The sequence below is a fragment of the Gossypium hirsutum genome, chromosome A13, assembly GCF_007990345.1.
Source record: "Gossypium hirsutum isolate 1008001.06 chromosome A13, Gossypium_hirsutum_v2.1, whole genome shotgun sequence".
NCBI lineage: Eukaryota > Viridiplantae > Streptophyta > Magnoliopsida > Malvales > Malvaceae > Gossypium > Gossypium hirsutum.
In genome coordinates this window covers 1104015-1125311 of record NC_053436.1, presented here as the reverse complement: position 1 = coordinate 1125311, position 21297 = coordinate 1104015, and the positions used below count along the sequence as shown (strand labels likewise).

Here is a 21297-nt window from a genome sequence, read left to right as displayed (position 1 = left end):
ATTATTTATGTTATTTTTCTATCGAAATTGCACCTCAATTATTTTGCTATATTTTTAATTTATATTTTAAATTATATATTAATGTAATATAATAGAATATTTTAATTACATTTTTATAAAAATAAATATTAAATTAGCTTATTAAATATATATTAATTTGTTACCATTAGAACTGATATATATATGCACACTTATGTTTAACCCCTCAAGTCAACCAAAATATTTAGTTTCTGGTCATTAAACTTCGGTGAAATATCTTATTTTTGCTATTGAATTATGAGTAGTTATATTTTAATCACTAATATTATTGACTTATAACGTTTTATTATAACTTTAACAGAAAAATGAGGTACACATTAATTGATCCCTAAACTATAGTTAAAAACATTCAATTTGATACTTTTACAACATTTTCAACCATAATTCTAAAAAAATTATAAAAAAATTTGTTCTGAAAATTGATTCTCCCAACCTCTTTTAGTGTGTTTGTTAGAGGGTAGAGGCTAGCTAGTGATTCTCGAACCCAAATGATAAGCTTACTTGGGCATGCATTAGCTTGAGACCCAAGCTTAAGATCATACATTGGCAGAGCTAAAATCTCAGTTGGTGATACCTACATGTTTATCCATTAGCAGTAGTTAAAAATTTTCGTACATGACAACCAAAATTGGGTATATATCATTGTGATGTTAATCTATAGAAGATCTTCAACCAGATTAGAAGGGAAACTTTAACGTGGGATATCAATGTTGTCAATATATTCACACATACCAAACGAGTGTACACTATCGTGACTGGGACTAGAACTATATATGGTTAAATGTGGCAACTTCAGCAGCCCAGCAACAGACTCCTAACCTGGCACGGTGGCACCCATTCAGCTTTCTACATCTTCTTCTGCACTAACCACTAACGAGAACATCGAGAATGGGATAGTATTTCTGGAGCGAGGGGTGATATAAATTCAATTTGGTCGTTTTTTTTTTAATTTTTTAAATCATTTATCATAATTCAGTTTAGCTTAGTTTGGTTATTAGTTTTAGACTTATTTTAATAAAATGACATTTATTTTATAACTTTTGAATATTATTTGACAAAATTTCAGAAAAAAACAATTCTAAATATTTAAATAATAATTTTTCAAGAACTTTTAAATTATTTTTATTATTTTAAATATAAAATATTTATTTTTATATTATAAATTATATATTAAATAAAAAACAGAATTCAATTTGATTTCGAATAACTATGATTTTATAACTTACATTCTATAAATTATCCAAATACATCGACTTGAATCGATTTTTGATTTGGTCAAATTTTTTTGCCCAATCTTACTTTGAGGAAGATCTACCGCCAGAAAAGATCATAGACTCCATTCAACACAAATAGAAAAGATTAATTAAATATGCTGAAAAATCTCGAAATAAAAATTAGAAAAAGATCTTAAATCTTCTTTGCAGACTCCAAATTGCTAGGTGAATTTAGTGAATTAACTTTGAATGTTTGACAAATTTGAAGTAAGTTAAAACACATATGTATCAAATAAGTTTTTTCCTAATGTTATTACACTAAACGCCGAATGGGTGAAACCTGAGTTGTTTGTGCTTTCTTGGATTATGCTCTACCTTTTATTATGATATAAACCAATCAACTTTGCAATTACAATTGGTCTGCTAAATTAGTTTAATTAAAAATCGAGTGAATCTCTAAGTTGATTGAGCTTAGTGAATCTCGCACCATATTATAGCAGTAAACTTGTATAAGGTGATTTTTCGTTGGACATACATAAGATATACGTGGAAGTTCGATATCATTAATTATTCAGTTGTCTTAAAATGTCATATCCTAAAACGTTACATCATTCGTTAGTGCAAGGAAATAAGTTACGATTTCATTATCAATAGTCTTTAAACATGTAAACAACTTTGTCTTCCAATATAAAAACTCAGCTGAAAGAGCCAAGTCCCTTTCTGGAGAGGCCATTCCCTTCCAACGTCAAACCTAGAAAAACACCCAATTGATCTTCAATCAACTTTCATTGACTCCTCTCCTGTTAATCACACTGACTAATTATAATAAATATTTATTTTTAACCTTATAATTATTTATCATGTTGTTGAGGCAACTAACAATCTTTTATCTTAGTGATAAATTTATTATGTTATATAATATGAGAATTTGAGTTTAATCCGTAAAACTCCCGTATTCTAATTATTAAAAAAATATTTTAATTGAAACTTCCATAAACACAAGTGCCTCTTTCTACATGATTAGTTCAACTTTTGACTGAAACATTAAAAGGAAAAGGTGAAAAATTGATAGCCATAATAGTTGTAGGTGTGAGTGTGATGAATGCTTTGTTTGCATTTGCCCTGAAATATTATTATGATTTATGATGTTCTTTTTCGCTTTCTCTTTTTTGAGTTTTTGACATTCCAAGTTTGCTATAAAGCAAACAATTCAGTAAAAGCACTTAAATTCAGGTATTTTACTTAGGTATTGTAATTTTTTTATTAATGGTAAATTTACTGCTCAACTTTTTTTTGTTAATATGTTTTTTTATTTTTTTAGTTATATTTCGCCGAATATTTTAAAAAAAGTCGAATTTGATCATTAATTTTTTAAAAAATATTGATTAAACATTAATTTTTTTAAACATGGTAACTCACATGACAATCCATGTGTACTTTATACTTTTTAAAAAAAATTATGAACATTTTATATTTTTCATTTTTATTTTTTAAAATGATTTATTGAAGTGACATATAAAATAAATAGTGTCACGTCAGCATTATGTGCATACGGACTGTCACGTGGTTGCCACCCCAATAGTATTAAAAAAATTAATATTTTAGTTAACATTTCTGTTAAAAAAAAGTAATTAAACTCTTTTTGAAAGGTTAATAGTAAAATTTAACTTAAAAAAGAATAAGGATTAAATTGACAAAAATATATAAATGCTGAGAGCAAAATTTATTATTATCCTTATTTATTATGATATGCTTTTTTTAGAATATGTTTTCTTAAAGGATACCTCGACATTTGCAGATATCAATTTTAATTATGTTATTGTGCCGTCAAGTTTTTTTCGCTGAGTTGGAGTTAAGGAAATTATTTCGAAATGATTATAGTAATTTGACATCAACTAATATCGAGTTTTTTTTAAAATACTTGAAATTAAATGCCTGTGAATAATATTTAAAAAATATAAATCATAATCTATAATTGATTATTTGAGGGGGAAAGAAATTTTTAATTTACATCACCACCCATAGATGTCGAGATTATCTTAAAAACCCAACTTAAAAACCCAAATTCTAAAGCCTATAAATAAATATTCCAACTTTTTAGTTTTTCACATAAAACACAAAACATTCCTCCACTAAATTCTAATTTTCAATCATTTTGGCTACCCGTTTATTAAAATCTGAACAAGGACATGTTGCTCCAAATGCAGCAACACTAGAGTATTCTCTTATGACTTGAGGTAACAGTAATATGGGAATAAATCTACTAGAGGACAAGATAACTCCTCACTTAACACAAGTTGATTGTCTCACATTAACCAATTTAGAAAAAAAGTTATTTTCATATCGACATCCATATTTATTATGATTAAACAATAAAGATTCGAGACTCACAAGTTTAATTTCCCATGTAATAATACTGAAATATGTAAGTTACTAATAAAGTTTTCAATAAAAAATTTAATAATTAAAAAATTTAAGCACAATTTAAGGGAAGTCCTAGAAAAAGTAGAAATAGATCAAAATTAAAGACTACTTTTATTGTTTTATAAAGAATTATGATACTTAACATTATACCAATGGAAAAAGTACAAGAAAGGAATAAAAATTATAGGTAAGAAATAGGAAGAAATTGTTGGGTAGCTCGTTTGGTCCAATAAGTTCGGTTCGATTAAGGTTGAGTTTAGATAAGAATTTTCATACTTCAAGTCAGTCCAGTCTGAATTTAATTTAAATAATAAAAAATATTTTAAATTTAAATTTAATTATAAAATTATATAAAATAAATATATTTTTACATATTTGAACCTATATGGTACTGGACTGGTAACAATATCAATGTCAACTAAACTAGAATTCAACCGGCATTAAAAGAAACAGTAATGTCAAATTGAATCACCTACCAATAGCTGTAGGAAGGAGGAAGAAATGGTAATGAGTGAAAAAGAAAGCACTTTTACTTTCCATGAACATGTATATGGTCCACTCATAATTAATTACCGCCATTCATGCCTCAATGAAAGAAAGAAAAAGGAAAAGCTATGGTTGACAACTTTAAGAGCACTTGAAAATGCTGCCTTCTATGCTGTGAATTTTACACTCCCTTCCCTCATTTCCCCCTTCAATGGCTAATTATCCACATTTCACCTTCGTCTTCATCATCACCTTGTTCATTTGCTTCTTTCGTGGCAAGTCATCGTCTTCTTGGCTCAACAACGAAGACAATGGAGTCATAATGGTGCAAGGCAGGCGTGAGGATCGGCCTACGAGATGTGATTTCTCAGTTGGTAAATGGGTTTATGATCAATCATATCCTTTGTATGATTCTAATTGCCCATATCTTAGTACTGCTGTTACCTGTCAAAGAAATGGAAGGCCAGATTCTGGCTATGAAAAGTGGAAATGGAAGCCAAATGGTTGTTCTCTTCCAAGGTACGTACATACTTTCCAAGAATAGAAAAAAAGGATTGCATATGCCAGGATTCGAATCCTGAATCTCCTCAGATGCCATTTTTTAAGCTCTGAGTCAGTTATTACATGTTTGAGTTTTGTCTCTCAACTCTGTCAAAAGTCTTGGTGAGTTCAAAACCATAGAAACTTCCCTACATGCTTAGATGCCAATTTTTAAGTTCTAGGTTGGCAGAGATATCATATACTTGGGTTTTGTTTCCCGGCTCTCTCAAGAGCCTTGGTGGGTTCAAAACCGTAGAAACTTTTCTATTTACTTCCAAGAATAGAAAAAAGAGTTGGTAAATACTGGGATTCAAATACTGAATTTGCTTAAATGTCATTTTTTAGCTCTAGTTGACTGAGATATCATATATTTGGGTTTTGCCTCCTACTCTATTAAGAGTCTTAATGAGTTCAAAATTATAAAAATTAGAGTCTGCACACAGTTGAACTCGTGTCATGACCTATAAGGCTATGACATATGACCCTTTGTGTCAAAAGCATGCTCTTTTAAGATTAATGCTTTAATTTCTTGAGCTGATATTCTGATTACAGATTTGATGCACTGAAGTTTCTTGGGAAGATGAGAAGGAAAAGGATAATGCTAGTGGGTGATTCTATAATGAGAAACCAATGGGAGAGTCTAGTTTGCCTAGTGCAAGGAGTTATACCAACAGGGCATAAAAAAGTGACCTACAATGGTCTTTCAATGGCCTTCCATGCCTTGGTAAGATGAACTTTAAAAAAAGAAAACCATAACCCTTTTACTTTGTGCTTGCTTGATGCTCAAACAAATGGATTGCATTTAACCGTTAACGGAGCATGTTGTTTATATAGGATTTCGAGACGTCGATCGAGTTTTCTTGGGCTCCATTGCTTGTGGAATTGAAGAAAGGACCTGAAAACAAGAGAGTCTTGCATTTGGATTTGATTGAAGAGAATGCTAGATATTGGAGAGGTGTTGATGTTCTTGTGTTTGATTCGGCACATTGGTGGACTCATTCTGATCAATGGAGTTCGTAAGATACATTTTCGAGTATTCTTGTCCGACACATATTTTGATATAGTAATGGTAGATGATTCTTAATTTATATACAGGTGGGACTATTACATGGAGGGTAAATCTCTTTATAAAACCATGAATCCAATGATTGCATACCAAAAAGGATTGACTACATGGGCAAAATGGGTTGATTTGAATCTTGACCCTCGTAAAACTAGAGTTATTTTCAGAAGTGTGTCCCCTAGGCATAACAGGTATCTAACAAATCGTAAATTTGAGGGTGAGAGTATTATGAAAGTCCCTTTTATTAGGACTCAGATTGCATTTTACTCCTTTACTCAAAAAAAACAAAAGTAAGTTTTTGTACATTAGATTAAAGAGCAAATTTATTCTTTGATCTAAGGTACAAGAAATAATGTCTATTTTTTTAGTTGAAGGGGTAAAATGTTATCTAGCTCTTAGTATAGGGGCCTTCATGATTCTTTTACCTATATTCATGTCACTTTAAGCTCTTTTATATCTCTTTGTTTTTGTTCATTGCAGACAAAATGGTTGGAGATGCTATAACCAGAAAACTCCCCTTAAATTTTTCAGCCATCCACATGTACCTGAACAAGTTGTAGTACTGAAAGGGGTATTAAAAAGAATGAGCTTCCCGGTATATTTGCACGACGTTACAATGATGTCGGCTTTTCGAAGAGATGGGCATCCTTCTGTTTATAGAAGGGCTTTAAACCAAGCACAGAGGCAACACCCAAGAGAGTTTTCATCCGATTGTAGTCATTGGTGCCTCCCTGGGGTGCCTGACATTTGGAATGAGATGTTAAGTGCAATGGTCTAAGAATGTCACCAATGGTGAATTGGCTTTTTAACTGTTTCTACCAAAAATGTAGTCTTTAAGTTTCATCAAGTTAGATTAGTTGAGGTTTATGCATTGGTTTTGGTCTGAAAAAGTTTTAGAGTGATGGTATGTATGTTTGGCATATTCAATTTAGTAAACTCTTCTATTTGTTGTGTTGTTTGGGTGTTCAATGACATGAAGTGCTGAACACCATATGTGAAGTATATAGTTGCAAAGGAAGGTTTGTTAGTAGTTGTAATCTATGTTATCTGAATTTTTCATTTTCTTCAAAATATTCTAGTTCAACACTTGTGCTAGACATGTATTTATAAATACGAGGATATGATGTTTAAACTTAGAAAAATATAACTCGAGATCATCTAACCAATCGCAAGCAACAATGCTCCTTCTGCACTATGACTGCAAGAATGGGGCTCCACCTTCGAACCGTACCTGGGATGAGTTTCTGCCTAATAACGGATACGGTCTTATAATCCTTACATCAATATGAGAGGTACTCTTAACATTTCATGTCATTTAGTTATGTAACCAAGATTTAGCTTTCATATAGGATGCAATTCATGCAAGTGCGAAGATTCAAGAAAAATCCCAGAATGCATAGTACAACATGAATCTATAAATCATGAGCTCAAAAACAAGAATAGTTAGATATCATGAGCTCATATTAGATTTGGTACAAGAACCAGACAATTTTATTTATAGGGAGAGCACACCTTCAAGTATTAATAACTATCGATATCAGTTTCCGGCCTTCTAAGGTAATAGCGCAAGCAATTCACCAGCACCTGCAGGTTACAAAGTACAAGATAATTTAAGAGTGACAAAATGACAAGAGTTGCGGCAATCACGAAAGAACAATAAGAATAATGAGAAAATATAGTCACCGTCAACAAAATACCTGAGACAAAGAACTATTTAAAGCTGCTCCTCTGTAGCTGACATGAAACTTGTCTTTCGCTACTAATCCCTGAGGAAGTTCACAGACACAGAACAAAAGATGGTGAAAAAAGTTGCAGAACCAAGATATAACATATAAAAACAAAGAAAGGGGTACCTCTGTATCAATTTCTGCAGATTCTACATCAATGTTGATATCAGCAATGATTTTGATAATCTCTACCAGCAGTCCAGGTCGATCTGCTGTCTCTATAGAAAGCAAACTGGTAAAACATGGAAAAATCATAAGCTGATCATCACAAAAGGAACCTATGTTCTACAAGTACACTACCTACAAGAGGGATTCATATCGTGTTAAAAATATTGTAATATATTGGTAATGTGTGATTGAAACAGTAGAGAGCTATGAATTAAAGTGCTGAAAACCATTTTTGTTACCTTCTCTTGGGTCCATCTTCCTTTACACGTATACGAGTAGCAATGTCGACATCAAGCTGTATAAACAAATTAATAGAGGCTTAGGTTCAAAGTTAATAAGATCCCAATCCCAAATAGCACATACAACAACTCTTTTTACTATTATACCAGAATCAAGAACCATTATCCGTATGCATAGTGACGACTGGTTGCGAATATTTATTGTATTATAACAAGTCTATCAGAGATAAAAGGGTGTCATGGAATCTCCACATATAAGGAACAAATGCAGTAGTTAGAGCAAAAAGAGAAAAAAGCTTTTCTTACAAAATTATATACAGCATATATAGAACACCAAAGAAACAAAGTGAGCCAAGTTAAGTGGGTAAAAATAATTATTCAATCCATTAATCATTGGATAATGTCACCTTGTTCTCTGGAGCCTTTACTCCAAAAGCCTCCCCCATAGCAAGTCGCTCACTGGATTCCTAACAAGTCAAATTCAATGCAGGATAAGTAACAAAATCCAAAGCATAAAATCAAAACTACAGAATATCTATACTTTGACAAGCCATGAGATCAACCACCAATGAGGGGAAGAGAGGGTGTGGGGGGTGCAGAAGGGAAGAAGAGAAAAACTAAAAATATGAATTCAGCATACATACTGGATGGTACTTCAAAAGATTGTTTATAATGGTGAGTCGAATTCTCTCCAACAGATCAGGATCTTCAACTTTGCGCCCATTGTCTCTAGCATAACCAAATCAATTAACAAATGCTGATCAATCTGAATTAATATTAAGAAAATTTGCAAGGACCAACATATGAGCTGTGAGAAGATAATGATGTTTAGCTCTTGACATATTGTTACCAAACCACATTAAAAAGTACACTCTACACTGGTATCCAAACTAAAAAAAAAGTGCAGTTGGCCCCTTAAACTTTCGAAATATGCATCAAGTTCGTTCAACCACTAATGCCATTAACACTACCTGCTTATGTGGCATCAAAATAATAGAACCATGCAACATGTTATGCCATTGAGTAATTAACTTTCTTTAGGATATGCTTACATTTTACTTTGAATGTATGTATAGGGCAAACAATCAACGAACCAATCAGCAAACAAGGCAATGTACATTACGCTATTAGTTAATGATTCCCCATTTGCTAAGCTTTTTGAGCATCAGATCTGCATATATATGCATGTGTGATAGGGGAAAACTACATTTTACGAACAGAAGCATCCAAATAGCAGTTAAAACATCTAAAAGCAGTGAACCAGAAAACTTGAGAGAGTTGAGATACAAGTCAAACTATGAAAAATATTCAGCAACTAGTTATAAAACACATGCTCACAAGAGAGGAGGGGTGAAGGAGGGAGAAAGTTGAGTCATGACAGTATCTAAACAACTACTCACAATCGTGTGATGAAAAATTTTGTTTGTTTGACTGGTCCTTCAGTGGCAACAGTTCCCTTTGCAACATCCAATCCCAAATCTTTCAATGCTCTCATCTACCCAAACATAAATAAAATAAAAAATAAAAAAAGTGAGTAAAAAAAACAAGGAGAGAGAATTATCAGATTTCCATTACCTTCAGTAACATTTTCCCTCATAGCTAGGATCTATAACCTTCTGGAATTATTTAAATTGGAAGCAAGACCATTCATTAGTGTAACACAATGAAATGCTGATGCTAACATTCATATTGCATAATTTTCTGAATCGTCCAAATTTACTTAAGAGCGGTGATCTAAATTCATGCATGTAACAACTAATGTGCAACATATCCCTAGATTTCTAGCTCCACATAATGCAGTCAGATAGTACTTTAAACAAATTGAGCTGAGTAGGCCTCTTAACTAAACATAGATGACTCAATTACAAAATAAAACAAAGAAAAGATAAAATCACTCGTACAACAGGCTTGGCCAGTAATCCTAAAAAAATAAGCTTATAAATCTTTGAAAGGAAAGAATATAAGTTGAGATATCCACTTAACCGTGTCAATGAGAGCACCCAAACGATCTCCAAAACTCAGCTGCACAACTGTTGCTTCTGAATCTGAATCTTGATCAATCAAAACAATTGGCATTGGAATATAATCATCTTCATCTTGGCCAGTCCCCTGCAATGTAAATCAGCCGATTAAACTAATGGCATCATTATATATGCAGTGCGATGCAGAACAAGAATACACTGATCAAGGGATTAACATATTTAGATATATGTTTTACTAACTAGTTTTTTATGAATTTTAAAGTATTTAGGTTAAAATTTGTATTTTGGAGTTTTGCAACAGAACGTTTATGTCTTTCTCTTTCCCGACATTTCCTGCCCGACCCCTCACACCCTCCTCCAGTCCTCCCGTTTGCATTGATGTCATCTAGCATCTACAAACTTTAACTATCACAAATAAGCATTTTCTTAAAAATAAATATCCAAAGAACTACAAAAAAAAAAACACTGAGAAAGCAAGAGAGAAACTGCATAATAGTTCTGTCCAGCGTACTTCACTTGAAAACCATATCAAAATTTAGAAAGGCATATTCTTGGAGCTATCAATTGCAGTGCATCTTTAAGAAGATAAAATATTCTTCTACCTTAATTTTGATTAAATTCATCACTCATATATTGAAAATCACATTTCTTTCAATTGTAGCTTACCCTCTCTTCTACAGTTTCCTATGGAATCTGCACAAACATGGATCAGCTAACTGTAAGCAACCTTCATTCTTCTTCTTCTTTTTTCCCTTCTTTAGCATTTTTTTTAGTTAAATTTTTCATTTTTTTTTTAAAAAAGGGCTTTGATCGGAACAAATTGATCAACATCATTATGCACTTGATAGAAATCGCTGAGATTGTTCATTTAAGTTCCATGACCCATATGTGAGTTAAGTAAAAGATGGTAAACGAAGATGGATTCTTTTACCAATGAAGTTGAATTAACCGTGTTGAAACCATTGTTAGCAGCAGAAACAATGCGTCTGCATCAACAAGAAAAAATACCCATCATCTATTAACACAAAACAATCAACAACAACAACAACAACAACAACAAAAAAAGGATATACAGATTTTCGTTTTGGTTTCTTACTTTCTTGCAGAGAAAGTGGGCTTAATGCCGCACTGAGAAAAGTTGCAGCGGAATCTAGAAGAGTCAAAAGAAGTGAAAAAAGGGGCGATGCTGGAATCGGGAACCGTGGAACGTCGGAGGTCGACGGCGTTAAAAGAAGGAAAGAAAAGGGAATTTGACAACGCCATGGACTATTGAAGTTTGAAAATCTTCAATGATCAAAATTCAGACTTCGGACACTACTTTTCGGCGATGGCGAATTTTGTAGGCGCACTGTAATATTTTTGGTAAAAAGACCTTTTCAGTCCCTCTTAGTTTCGGTATTAAGCAAGTTCGTCCCTTTAAAAAAGTGAAAATCAATTTCAAAAGTGAGCAACTAAAACAATTAAAAACACCATTAATTTTTTCTACATTTTTATTGGTATAATAACAAATTTAGCCCTTAAATTTTATGCATAAAAAATAAGTTTATAACATTTACACATTCTATCAATTTAATCTTAACAAATTTATCTTATAATATTTACATAAAATATATAAGCATCAAAGACTAAATTTATTATTATATCAATAATAATAAAGACAATTAACATCATAATTAATTATCTTTAGTTGCTCATTTTCGAAATTGATAGAAATTAAATTACTCTATTTTTTAGATAAACTAATTTGATCAATATCAAAATTAAGAGGGACCAGAAAAGTATTTTTTTCCTTTTCTAATTATTTATTCTCTGAAAGGGAGATGCGGTAGTTTGGAGTTGTGACGTTACTTGGGACCTACTTAGTGGTAGTCTGATTCACGTCAGCCTATGACTATTTTCTTTTCTATTTTGGAAAATGTTTACCGGTTGTTGCATTTTGTAAGTCACGTTTTATATATTGGAATTTTCTCAATAATTAATCATTCGTATTTTGTAAGTTCGTTTAGAGGTAAGACACGATTTTTTTCGACATATTACATATGAGCTAAATATTATTAGTACTTTTTTAAATTTTATATAAAAAATGTAAAATTATTTTTAAATTTTTATTATTTTATTAAAATAAATACTTTTTAATAATTTAATAATTGAGTTGAGATCTGATTATGTATGACACTAACACCGTGAAAATCTTCATATATAAAATTAATATAATACACAACAAACGAAAAAATCAAATAAAATTGAACCAATTCGAAAGGGATTAAACAAACTCATATAGTAAAAATGGGAGTTATACATTATTGGAACTCGAACTTGAATATTTACCGGCTCAAATCTAAATTGCCCGATCTAAAACTAATTGATAAAAAATGTTTTGTTTTTAAAATTAATTATAGAATATAAAAATAACATTTTAAAATTTAATAGGGATAAATATTAAAATTATACATGAATTTCGCTCCAACATGTAATGTCATACATGAATTTTAATTTTGTGCGATTTTATACATGAAATTTTGATTTGATTTAATTTTCACAAATCACTAACAATATTATCGGATTAACATAATTTTATGTTGATATATTAATCAGATATAAAAATAAATGTTTATTTATTTTATTTAAAATTTAAAATTTATCCCATTCCTTTTTGTGTGAAAACTTGCATGGGATATTCGGAGATGCTCTGATTATGCTTAACGATGGCTGATGGTTTCTTTTAAAAGCAAAGCCTTATTTGTCTTGCTCTGTAATTCAGTTCCTATAATAATGAAATATTAGACATTTTGGCATTCTTTTTTTGGTAGGTTTTTACCTCTAATCCTTCCTCCTTTTCCATTGGTTCATTTTAGTCTTTAATTATCCATTTTCGTTACTTTCTAGATCCTTCCACTCTTAATATATTTGCTCTATTCGCCCTTTAACTTTTCCATATTTATAGTTTAACTTCTTACAATTTGAATGTTTATTCTTGAATCACAAAACTTTCCTCATGTTTGCAATTTAATCCTCACCTTAAGTTAATATCTCACAATTTTCCTCTTAATTAAATTTTCTTGTCTTCACTCAACTTCCTCCTTTTTATCACCTTTATCTTCCTTTTTTTTATTGTATCGAAAAAAAAATCTCGATTTTCCAATACTTTCATACTATAGCAAATTTCAGGGTGTTACAATCACATCTTCAAGAACTACAAGAGTAGGTATATATTTTGAGTTAAAATGACATGTAAATAGGTAGACCACATGTGTTCCCAAGTGTTAAGGGCTAAAATGTAAACTCTTAAAACTTTATTTATTTTGGTATTTTAAATTAAATTATTTTGGTTTTATATGAAATGAATTAGTGATAGTCATATGCATGCTTGCAATCATGGTTTGATAATGTGATAATTTAGTTGAATTGGAGTTGTTTTGAATTGCGTTAAGGCACTTTGAAATGATTTCAAGTGTTGTAAAGAATCCAAAACTTTGCAAGGGGGTTTTAGCAATATTTTCAAATGATTTTTATCAAAATTTACCCATGGTATCGATAACAAGGGTATAGGTATCGGTACCTAGGCTTTGGAACTCAAAATTTTCAAAACAGAATGTAATTTTGGTATCGATACCACATCCAAGGTATTGATATCACATCCAAGGTATCGATACCTTAATCAAAATTTGAATTTTGGAGTTCCAAAATGTTATTTTGGTATTTATAATGTGCAAAGGTATAGATACCTTTTATAAGATATGGATACTATTTGTTTAAGTATCAATATTTGACCCTTGTTTTGAGTGAAAATAATTTTAAAATCATTTTCAAATGCAATCGAATGACCCTAAATGTTTTATAATAATAATTGTTGGGTTAAATAAGTTAAAACACTTTGGGTAAATATTTAAATTTTATGCCGGATCCATACGATCAGACCAAGTATAGAGGTGTTACAATATGACATTTCTTTCTCCCTTTTTATTATATCAAAAGTCAACAAATAATATAGAGCAATTGGAAACATTAGAATTAACATAGAAGCAATTGAAATTAAAAGGTATCCAAACATACAAGATGAACATTTACACCATGTTTGGTTCAATATGATGACTATGTCATTACAACTTTATTTTGCGGCCCACCATAAACAGTTGTTTAGTTAAAATGGAATGACTATTTTGGGTGTATTCTATTACGGGCTTATGTAGGAAAATTTATTGATTTCTATTCCGTCTTCTCCCACTGATTACTGATTTGGTGCTTTAAGAAATTCATTTTTCTCTCCCCACTACTCAGCCAAACAACCACTCTCTTGCTCCCTTTGACTCCAGCCATAGCACTCTTCCCCCTCATCACAGTGTCCTTCAGGTAAACATTTTCTCCCTTCCGTTGTTCCATTGTCCCTTTAGGTAAGCAGTAACAGCTTAGACTTTTTTAAATTTTTATTCATCAACTAATGTATTCTGCCTTTGGTTTTTTGTTAAGATTTTTTATTATTATTTGGATTTTAGAGTTGGAAATGGTCATTGTGCTGATTTTAAGTTTTAAAAGATCTAGGTTTTTGTTTTTTTCGATTTTGGGTCAAGATAATTTAACTCAAGGCAGTTCTCACTAGTTCACAGGCTAATCGATTATTTAGCTTATTCTGAATTAATTTATCAAGTTCATTTTCGCTTAATTTATAATCATTTTATTTGTTCAGGAATAATTTCTTTTTAAAACTCTAAGAAGTTAAGAAATATAAATTTCAATAGGGATGTTAGTGGAAGGTAGTCATTGTAATAGAGTATTGATGTTAAGTTGTTCCACTAGCATTTAAAATCGATCCTTCAATTGTGATTTACCTACTAAACGTTTTCATTTATTAATGATTTGACTGTTTTGGAATGTGCTATGATGTGAATGATAATGCGAGTATAATGTTTCACATGCCGAGTTTTCTAACTTGTTGAGCTAGTATTTTCCGAAACGGTTTGTTGGTTTCTGTTTAAGGTCTTTTTACATGTAAGGTTCCTTATAAAGTTTTTGCCTACAACAGTCAATTACTTTATATGTTCTTTTCACTTATAGGAACTTGTTAAAATTTAAGTGGTTCTTCCTTCTCTTTTTCTGGTGTTTTAGGTGGAAAAACAACACAAAGATTTGACGGCTCCTGAAAGTAACTTAGCCAGTGATTTATAATATCTTTACGTTAGATAGGTTATGAGAAATCTACTAATTTAGCAATGAAAATTTGACACATGTAAAAAAAAAGTTGCATGAGAATTTGTGATCGCTCATTTATTACCGAGATAAGGTTTAAATTAGTTTTGAACATGCTATGTTAATTGACTCCAAAGCCTAAGCTTATTGAATGTTTGACAACTCTCTTGACATTCTATATTATAAATGTGGCATTCTGTAAATGATACTATTGTTATACTTTCTATTGTGTAAGTTTTAAGTCGAAGTGGGATGGACTGTGAAAAACTTAAAACTTATTAAATGTTTGTTACATAAATAAAAATATATACATTAAATTTATATTATTTGTTTTTACTTTTACATAAGATCCTTATATTATAAACATTCAGCAGCATAAAAAATAATTTGTAAATTAATAAAAATATGTTAAAAATATATATACAACATAACAATTTCATCAGTTCTTTATTGTACTTTAATATCTATCTCTGAGTAAAAATATTTGAGACAAGAGAAAGAAAGTAACATATGGATTATGACATATAAGCAAATGACATCGTGTAACTTTTTAATAATGTTAAAAGAAAGTAACATATGGATTATAACATATAAGCAAATGACATCGTGTAACTTTTTAATAATGTATGAACATTATGTTTGGATATAAAATATAATTCTCAAGCTATTTATTATTTTTTAATATTTTACTTTATTAATTATATATTATTTTTAAATGCACATATTCTAACCCCGTTTCAAGGCACTAATTTTCCAGTTGGATACCTATATATATAGTTTTTAATTAACTCTTTAACAAATGACATGGCAAGTAACGAACTCACAAACAAACTCGTTGCTTCCATAAACCTTATCTTTCCATCTTACTTAAACGCTTGGTATCTCTCTCACAAATTCCAGTAATCCAATCCAAACTTTGTGTACCACTCAAAATTCATTCCATATCCTAAAACCCTAATTCTCTCTATCCCCCTTTCCTCTCTTTCAACCATGGACGCTGTGCTTTCTGCCCCGGAAATCACTTCTCAGTCGCTCTCTACCTCTCCAGGTTCTTCTTCCTCTTCTTCTTCTTTAACTTGGAATGATGATTCTGAGTTTGTAACTAGTTCAGTAAGTGAACCTACTTTGGAAGGTAATGGGAATGGTAAAACTAATGATAGTAACGAGAATGGTGAGGGGAAGTTTGAAACAGTACCCGAGAGGCCATTTATGGCTGACCCTGATGAAGTAATTCCGACCGTGAGGGATGTTAGTGATGCCCCTTTCGTTGGTTCTGATGGTTCGAATGTGATTTTGAATGAGGACTCGTTTGGGGGTGGTGATAATGGTTTAGAGGAATTTAGAGGTGAGGGTTCGATGGGGAAGGTTGATGTTGATAGTGTTGGTAATGGGGAAAAGGACGATAAGGTGGAAATGGGTTCCATTGGTGAAGTCGACCAATCTGTTTTATCAATGGAAAGTGGAGAGGAAGGTAGAATTGGGATATTTGAGAATAATTTGGTGTTAGATGGTGGAGCTAAGGGTGTCAATCCTATGATTGTAGAAACAGTAGATCATCAGGTAGTTTAAGTCGATGGTTCGAAATTTTCTGGTGAAGAGGAGTTGGCTGTCGATGCGAAACCTTTGACTGGAGATGCTTTAGGCATTGAGACATCGGTGATGAAGGAAACAGAGGTGGTTCCTGTTGACGATAATGCGAGCTTGAATAATGGCTTGAATCATGCTGATGGTTCGAAGTTTTCCGGCGGAGAGGAGTTGGCTGTTGATGCTGAGAATAAAGCTGATATTGCCAGTGGGGTTATGCTTGGTAAAGACAATTCTGGGACTGAGCTAAATGATCTCAAAGATGAGGAGGGCATAGATATTTTGGAACAAGCATTTGCTGAGAAAGTAGATGGAGGGGGTGGAGATGGAATTCAGGCAAAGGATAGTTCTGCTCAACCTACAGAAATAATGGCAGCTCATGAAACAGAGAATTTAGATAGTGATTCTCAAAGCAAAAGGTCAGTAACCCTGCCAGGAGAAGAACCTCATTTGCCTGAGTCTGTGGAGCAAACTACAGTGGCTGGAAAAGTTAGTTTTGAAGGTGAAATGGAAGAGAAGCAGCATCAGAATGAAGGCTCAGAGACTGATGGAGAGGCTGAAAGTATGTTCTTTAAGAATGCTGAAGCTGCTAAGCAATTCTTGGAGGAGCTAGAACGAGGATCTGCCATTGGTCCTCACTCGGGTGCTGATACTTCTCATAATCATATCCAGACAATTGCTGTTGATTCAGATGAAGAAGGGGGTACGGATGAAGAAGGAGAGGGGAAGGAGTTATTTGATTCTGCTGCTTTGGCAGCGCTCTTGAAAGCGGCAACTGGTGCTGGCTCTGATGGCGGCAACATTACTATAACCTCTCAAGATGGATCTAGGCTTTTCACTGTTGAACGTCCTGCGGGCTTAGGATCCTCACTGCAAAATGCAAAATCTGCACCTCGATCAAACAGGCCTAACATATTTAGTCCTGCTGTAACAAGTAGGGGAGACTCTGACAACAACTTGACTGAAGAAGATAAAATAAAATTGGAAAAGTTACAACTTATAAGAGTCAAATTTTTGAGGATTCTTCAAAGGCTTGGACTTTCTACTGAAGATTCTTTAGCAGCACAGGTTCTTTATAGACTGGCACATGTTGCAAGGAGACAAACCAGTGAACTGTTTAGTGTTGATTCTGCAAAGAGGAAAGCTCTGGAACTTGAAACAGAGGGTAAAGATGATTTAAGCTTCTCCATAAACATGCTTGTGCTTGGGAAGATTGGGGTGGGCAAGAGTGCCACAATAAATTCAATCTTTGGTGAGTCGAAGACCTCAATTCATGCATTTGAACCTGCCACTACAGTTGTGAAAGAGATTACTGGAATGGTAGATGGTGTTAAACTGAGGATCATTGATACCCCAGGTTTGAAATCTTCTGCCATGGAGCAAGGTGCCAATCACAAGGTCCTAGCTTCTATAAAGCAATACATAAAGAAGTGTCCCCCTGATGTTGTAGTCTATGTTGATCGGTTGGACACCCAGACCCGGGATCTTAATGATCTGCCATTGTTAAGATCAATCACTAATTCTCTTGGCTCCTCTATCTGGAAAAATGCCATAGTTGCTTTGACTCATGCTGCTTCTGCACCCCCTGATGGACCATCTGGCTCACCTTTGAGTTATGAGGTGTTTGTTGCCCAACGTTCTCACGTTGCTCAGCAGTCTATTGGTCAGGCTGTTGGTGATCTACGTGTGATGGATCCAAGTTTGAGGAATCCTATTTGTCTTGTTGAAAATCATCCGTCATGCCGAAAGAATAGAGATGGTCAGAAGGTGCTTCCTAACGGTCAAACTTGGAGGCCTCAGCTATTGTTATTATGCTACTCTATCAAAGTCTTATCTGAAGCAAGTTCTCTCTCCAAACCTCAAGATCCATTTGACCATCGGAAGCTCTTTGGTTTTCGTGTCCGATCCCCTCCTCTTCCATATTTGTTATCGTGGCTGTTGCAGTCTCGTAGCCATCCTAAACTCTCTTCTGATCAGGGTGGTGAGAATGGTGACTCAGATATTGATGTGGATGATTTAGCTGATTCAGATCAAGAAGAAGACGAGGATGAGTATGATAAGCTCCCACCATTCAAAGCTCTAAGGAAAGCACAACTTGCTAAGCTTGACAAAGAGCAAAGGAAGGCATATTTTGAGGAGTATGATTATCGGGTGAAGCTCCTCCAGAAAAAGCAGTGGAGGGATGAGTTGAGAAGAATGAGAGAGCTGAAGAAAGGAAAGCCAGCTGTTGATGAATATGGTAACACAGGGGAAGATGTTGATCAGGAAACTGGTGGTCCAGCCGCTGTACCAGTTCCGTTACCTGATATGGTCCTGCCACCTTCATTTGACGCTGATAATCCAGCATACAGGTACCGATTTTTGGAACCAACTTCTCAGTTCTTGGCGAGGCCAGTTTTGGACACTCACGGTTGGGACCATGATTGTGGCTATGATGGTGTTAATGTTGAACATAGTCCAGCAATCGCTAGCCAGTTTCCTGCTACAGTTTCCGTTCAACTCACCAAGGATAAGAAAGAGTTTAACATCCATTTGGACTCTTCAGTTTCTACCAAGCATGGTGAAAATGGATCAACCATGGCTGGTTTTGACATCCAAAATGTTGGAAAGCAATTAGCTTACATTTTCAGAGGGGAGACCAAATTCAAAAATCTCAAAAGGAACAAAACAGCTGCCGGCTTCTCTGTCACATTTCTAGGTGAGAATGTTGCAACTGGACTCAAACTTGAGGATCATATTGTTGTTGGAAAGCGATTGGTTTTAGTTGGTAGCACTGGGACTGTTAGATCTAAAGGTGATTCAGCATATGGAGCCAATCTAGAAATGCGGCTCCGAGGCGCAGATATTCCAATCGACCAGGATCAATCCACTTTGGGTTTGTCTCTAGTCAAATGGAGAGGGGACTTGGCACTGGGAGCCAATTTTCAGACTCAGTTATCCGTTGGAAGGAGTTCAAAAGTAGCAGTTCGTGCAGGACTGAACAACAAGATGAGCGGACAGATAACTGTTCGAACAAGCAGCTCGGATCAACTCCAGATTGCACTCACTGGTCTCCTCCCTATTGTCATGGCAATTTACAAAAGCATCAAGCCCGGGGTTAGTGACAACTACTCAATGTATTAGTTTATTAGCTACATTCCTTGATTAATATGTTCTAGGCTATTTTTGTGCGTGAAGTACTGCTTTGATGAGATATCCATTTTTATTTCCTAATAAATGTTACTAAGCATGGTAAATTTTTGCTTGTTTGTTTAGCAGTTTTGGTTAATGGTAAGCTTTTTATTTACATGTACAGATCTTTGCGGCCTTTTGATATAATGTTACTTTTTCAGGATCTGTTATTTTTACATATCCCTTACTAGAATGGTTTTGTTTTAAAAAGAACTTGTAGTTCGTGTATGATATTTTTGTTTTTAAATAGTATAAGTTCCTCTTGAACAGTATAAGAGTTGGAATCCGGCCGAGCTAGATTGTAGGGGCGGAGTTAGAAATTTATATTGTGTGGTGAAATGAAAAAGGTCATATAGACAAATGTATAATATTAATATATAATCTTAGAGGGACCTTAAATATATATATATATAGTCTTAGAGGGCTGCAAATGTATGATGTTTTGATTGGTAATAGGGTATTTGGTTTTTTTGCTATGTTTTGTATGCGTTGAGTGCTGGGGATGGTTAGGCAAAGAAAATGAGTTTAGATATATAAATTAAATAGAGTACTTTTCATTCTTTATTATATTACTAATTCTATCTTTTTAAATATTTTCATTATTTAAGGTTCATCGGATTTATAAACTATTAAAAGATTTGATTAAATGAATTTATTAGATACTTATCACAAATATAAATAATATTGTTAATTTTTTATTAAATAATTTTATTTGATAAAAAATTGAATATTATATTGAATTACTTTATTTATTGAAGTATTCATTTTTATATATTAATTAAAACCAACTGTTTATTATATTATTAATTTTACCATTTTAAATATTTTTATTAGTTATAATATTTGTCACAATTAAAAGATTTGGTTAAATGAATTTTTTGATAATAAGTAAAAAGTTAAAATTTATATTATCAAAACCAAAGTATCACTAATTAAATCTTTTTGAGTTTAGGAGTTAAAAATTATATTATCTTATCCCTTAATTTTTTAGAAATAATAACTTAATAAATAGAATTGCTATGATAAATTATCCGAAATATAAGACATAGTACAAAAATAAATTCAATATTTATTAAAAAATTTATCAAGCCAACATTCAATTAATAAGTATTTTCAAAAAATAAAACTGAGTTAAATATTTTTTTTCTCGTAAGAATGTAACATGTCAAACACAAAGTTCACAATAATTACACTAACAATAATAATTTATAAATAAAAATATTAAATTTTTAATTAATATTATTTAGATATAATTTTATAGTTTATTTTGGTAAGACAAAGTTTTGTTAAATCTTATATCATTACTGATTAAAGCAATGTGGCCGACCAATCCCAAATATCACTGTTTAAACTCTAATGTTTGTTTTATGTTAGATTTAAGGTTGATGATGGTTGCAACTTGAAGGGAAAATCTGTCGTAGCTACAACGAGGTTTTATTATAGTAATTACGGTAAAAATATCATTTTGATTTTTTA

The 21297-nt window shown here is 32.5% G+C and overlaps 3 protein-coding genes across 4 annotated transcripts; 2 read left to right on the top strand and 1 right to left on the bottom strand.

The window, feature by feature from the left end:
* Positions 1-4259: 4259 nt before the first annotated feature.
* Positions 4260-6803, top strand: LOC107933307 (protein trichome birefringence-like 36). Its single transcript, XM_016865482.2, has 5 exons — positions 4260-4682; positions 5256-5427; positions 5538-5719; positions 5799-5957; positions 6247-6803. Exons 1-5 carry the CDS (start codon positions 4375-4377, stop codon positions 6542-6544), a joined length of 1119 nt encoding a protein of 372 aa, XP_016720971.1. The 5' UTR covers positions 4260-4374; the 3' UTR covers positions 6545-6803.
* Positions 6804-7140: 337 nt separating this feature from the next.
* LOC107933308 (ACT domain-containing protein ACR12) lies at positions 7141-11212 on the bottom strand. Of its 2 annotated transcripts, XM_016865484.2 has the most exons (10): positions 10979-11212; positions 10814-10868; positions 9884-10009; positions 9301-9395; positions 8545-8629; positions 8308-8367; positions 7901-7956; positions 7620-7725; positions 7464-7532; positions 7141-7350 (listed from the first exon to the last, which is right to left on the bottom strand). In XM_016865484.2, exons 1-10 carry the CDS (start codon positions 11143-11145, stop codon positions 7288-7290), a joined length of 882 nt encoding a protein of 293 aa, XP_016720973.1. In that variant the 5' UTR covers positions 11146-11212; the 3' UTR covers positions 7141-7287. The 2 variants fall into 2 exon arrangements, with proteins under 2 accessions (XP_016720973.1, XP_016720972.1); XM_016865483.2 differs by having other exon boundaries at positions 7464-7725.
* Positions 11213-16703: 5491 nt separating this feature from the next.
* LOC107933306 (translocase of chloroplast 159, chloroplastic) lies at positions 16704-19942 on the top strand. Its single transcript, XM_016865480.2, has one exon. It carries the CDS (start codon positions 16726-16728, stop codon positions 19771-19773), a length of 3048 nt encoding a protein of 1015 aa, XP_016720969.1. The 5' UTR covers positions 16704-16725; the 3' UTR covers positions 19774-19942.
* Positions 19943-21297: the final 1355 nt, after the last annotated feature.

What these genes read in the sequence shown, in the direction of transcription:
- LOC107933308 (XM_016865483.2), bottom strand. Translation starts at nt 11,145, where the DNA reads ATGGCGTTGTCAAATTCCCTTTTCTTTCCTTCTTTTAACGCCGTCGAC. An exon ending in CCCACTTTCTCTGCAAGAAA is followed by an intron (nt 10,869 to 10,978) that starts GTAAGAAACCAA and finishes TTGTTGATGCAG; the next exon opens with ACGCATTGTTTCTGCTGCTA. An exon ending in CGGTTAATTCAACTTCATTG is followed by an intron (nt 10,010 to 10,813) that starts GTAAAAGAATCC and finishes TTTACATTGCAG; the next exon opens with GGGACTGGCCAAGATGAAGA.
- LOC107933307 (XM_016865482.2), top strand. Translation starts at nt 4,375, where the DNA reads ATGGCTAATTATCCACATTTCACCTTCGTCTTCATCATCACCTTGTTC. An exon ending in CAATGGCCTTCCATGCCTTG is followed by an intron (nt 5,428 to 5,537) that starts GTAAGATGAACT and finishes TTGTTTATATAG; the next exon opens with GATTTCGAGACGTCGATCGA. An exon ending in GTGTCCCCTAGGCATAACAG is followed by an intron (nt 5,958 to 6,246) that starts GTATCTAACAAA and finishes TGTTCATTGCAG; the next exon opens with ACAAAATGGTTGGAGATGCT.
- LOC107933306 (XM_016865480.2), top strand. Translation starts at nt 16,726, where the DNA reads ATGAAGGAAACAGAGGTGGTTCCTGTTGACGATAATGCGAGCTTGAAT.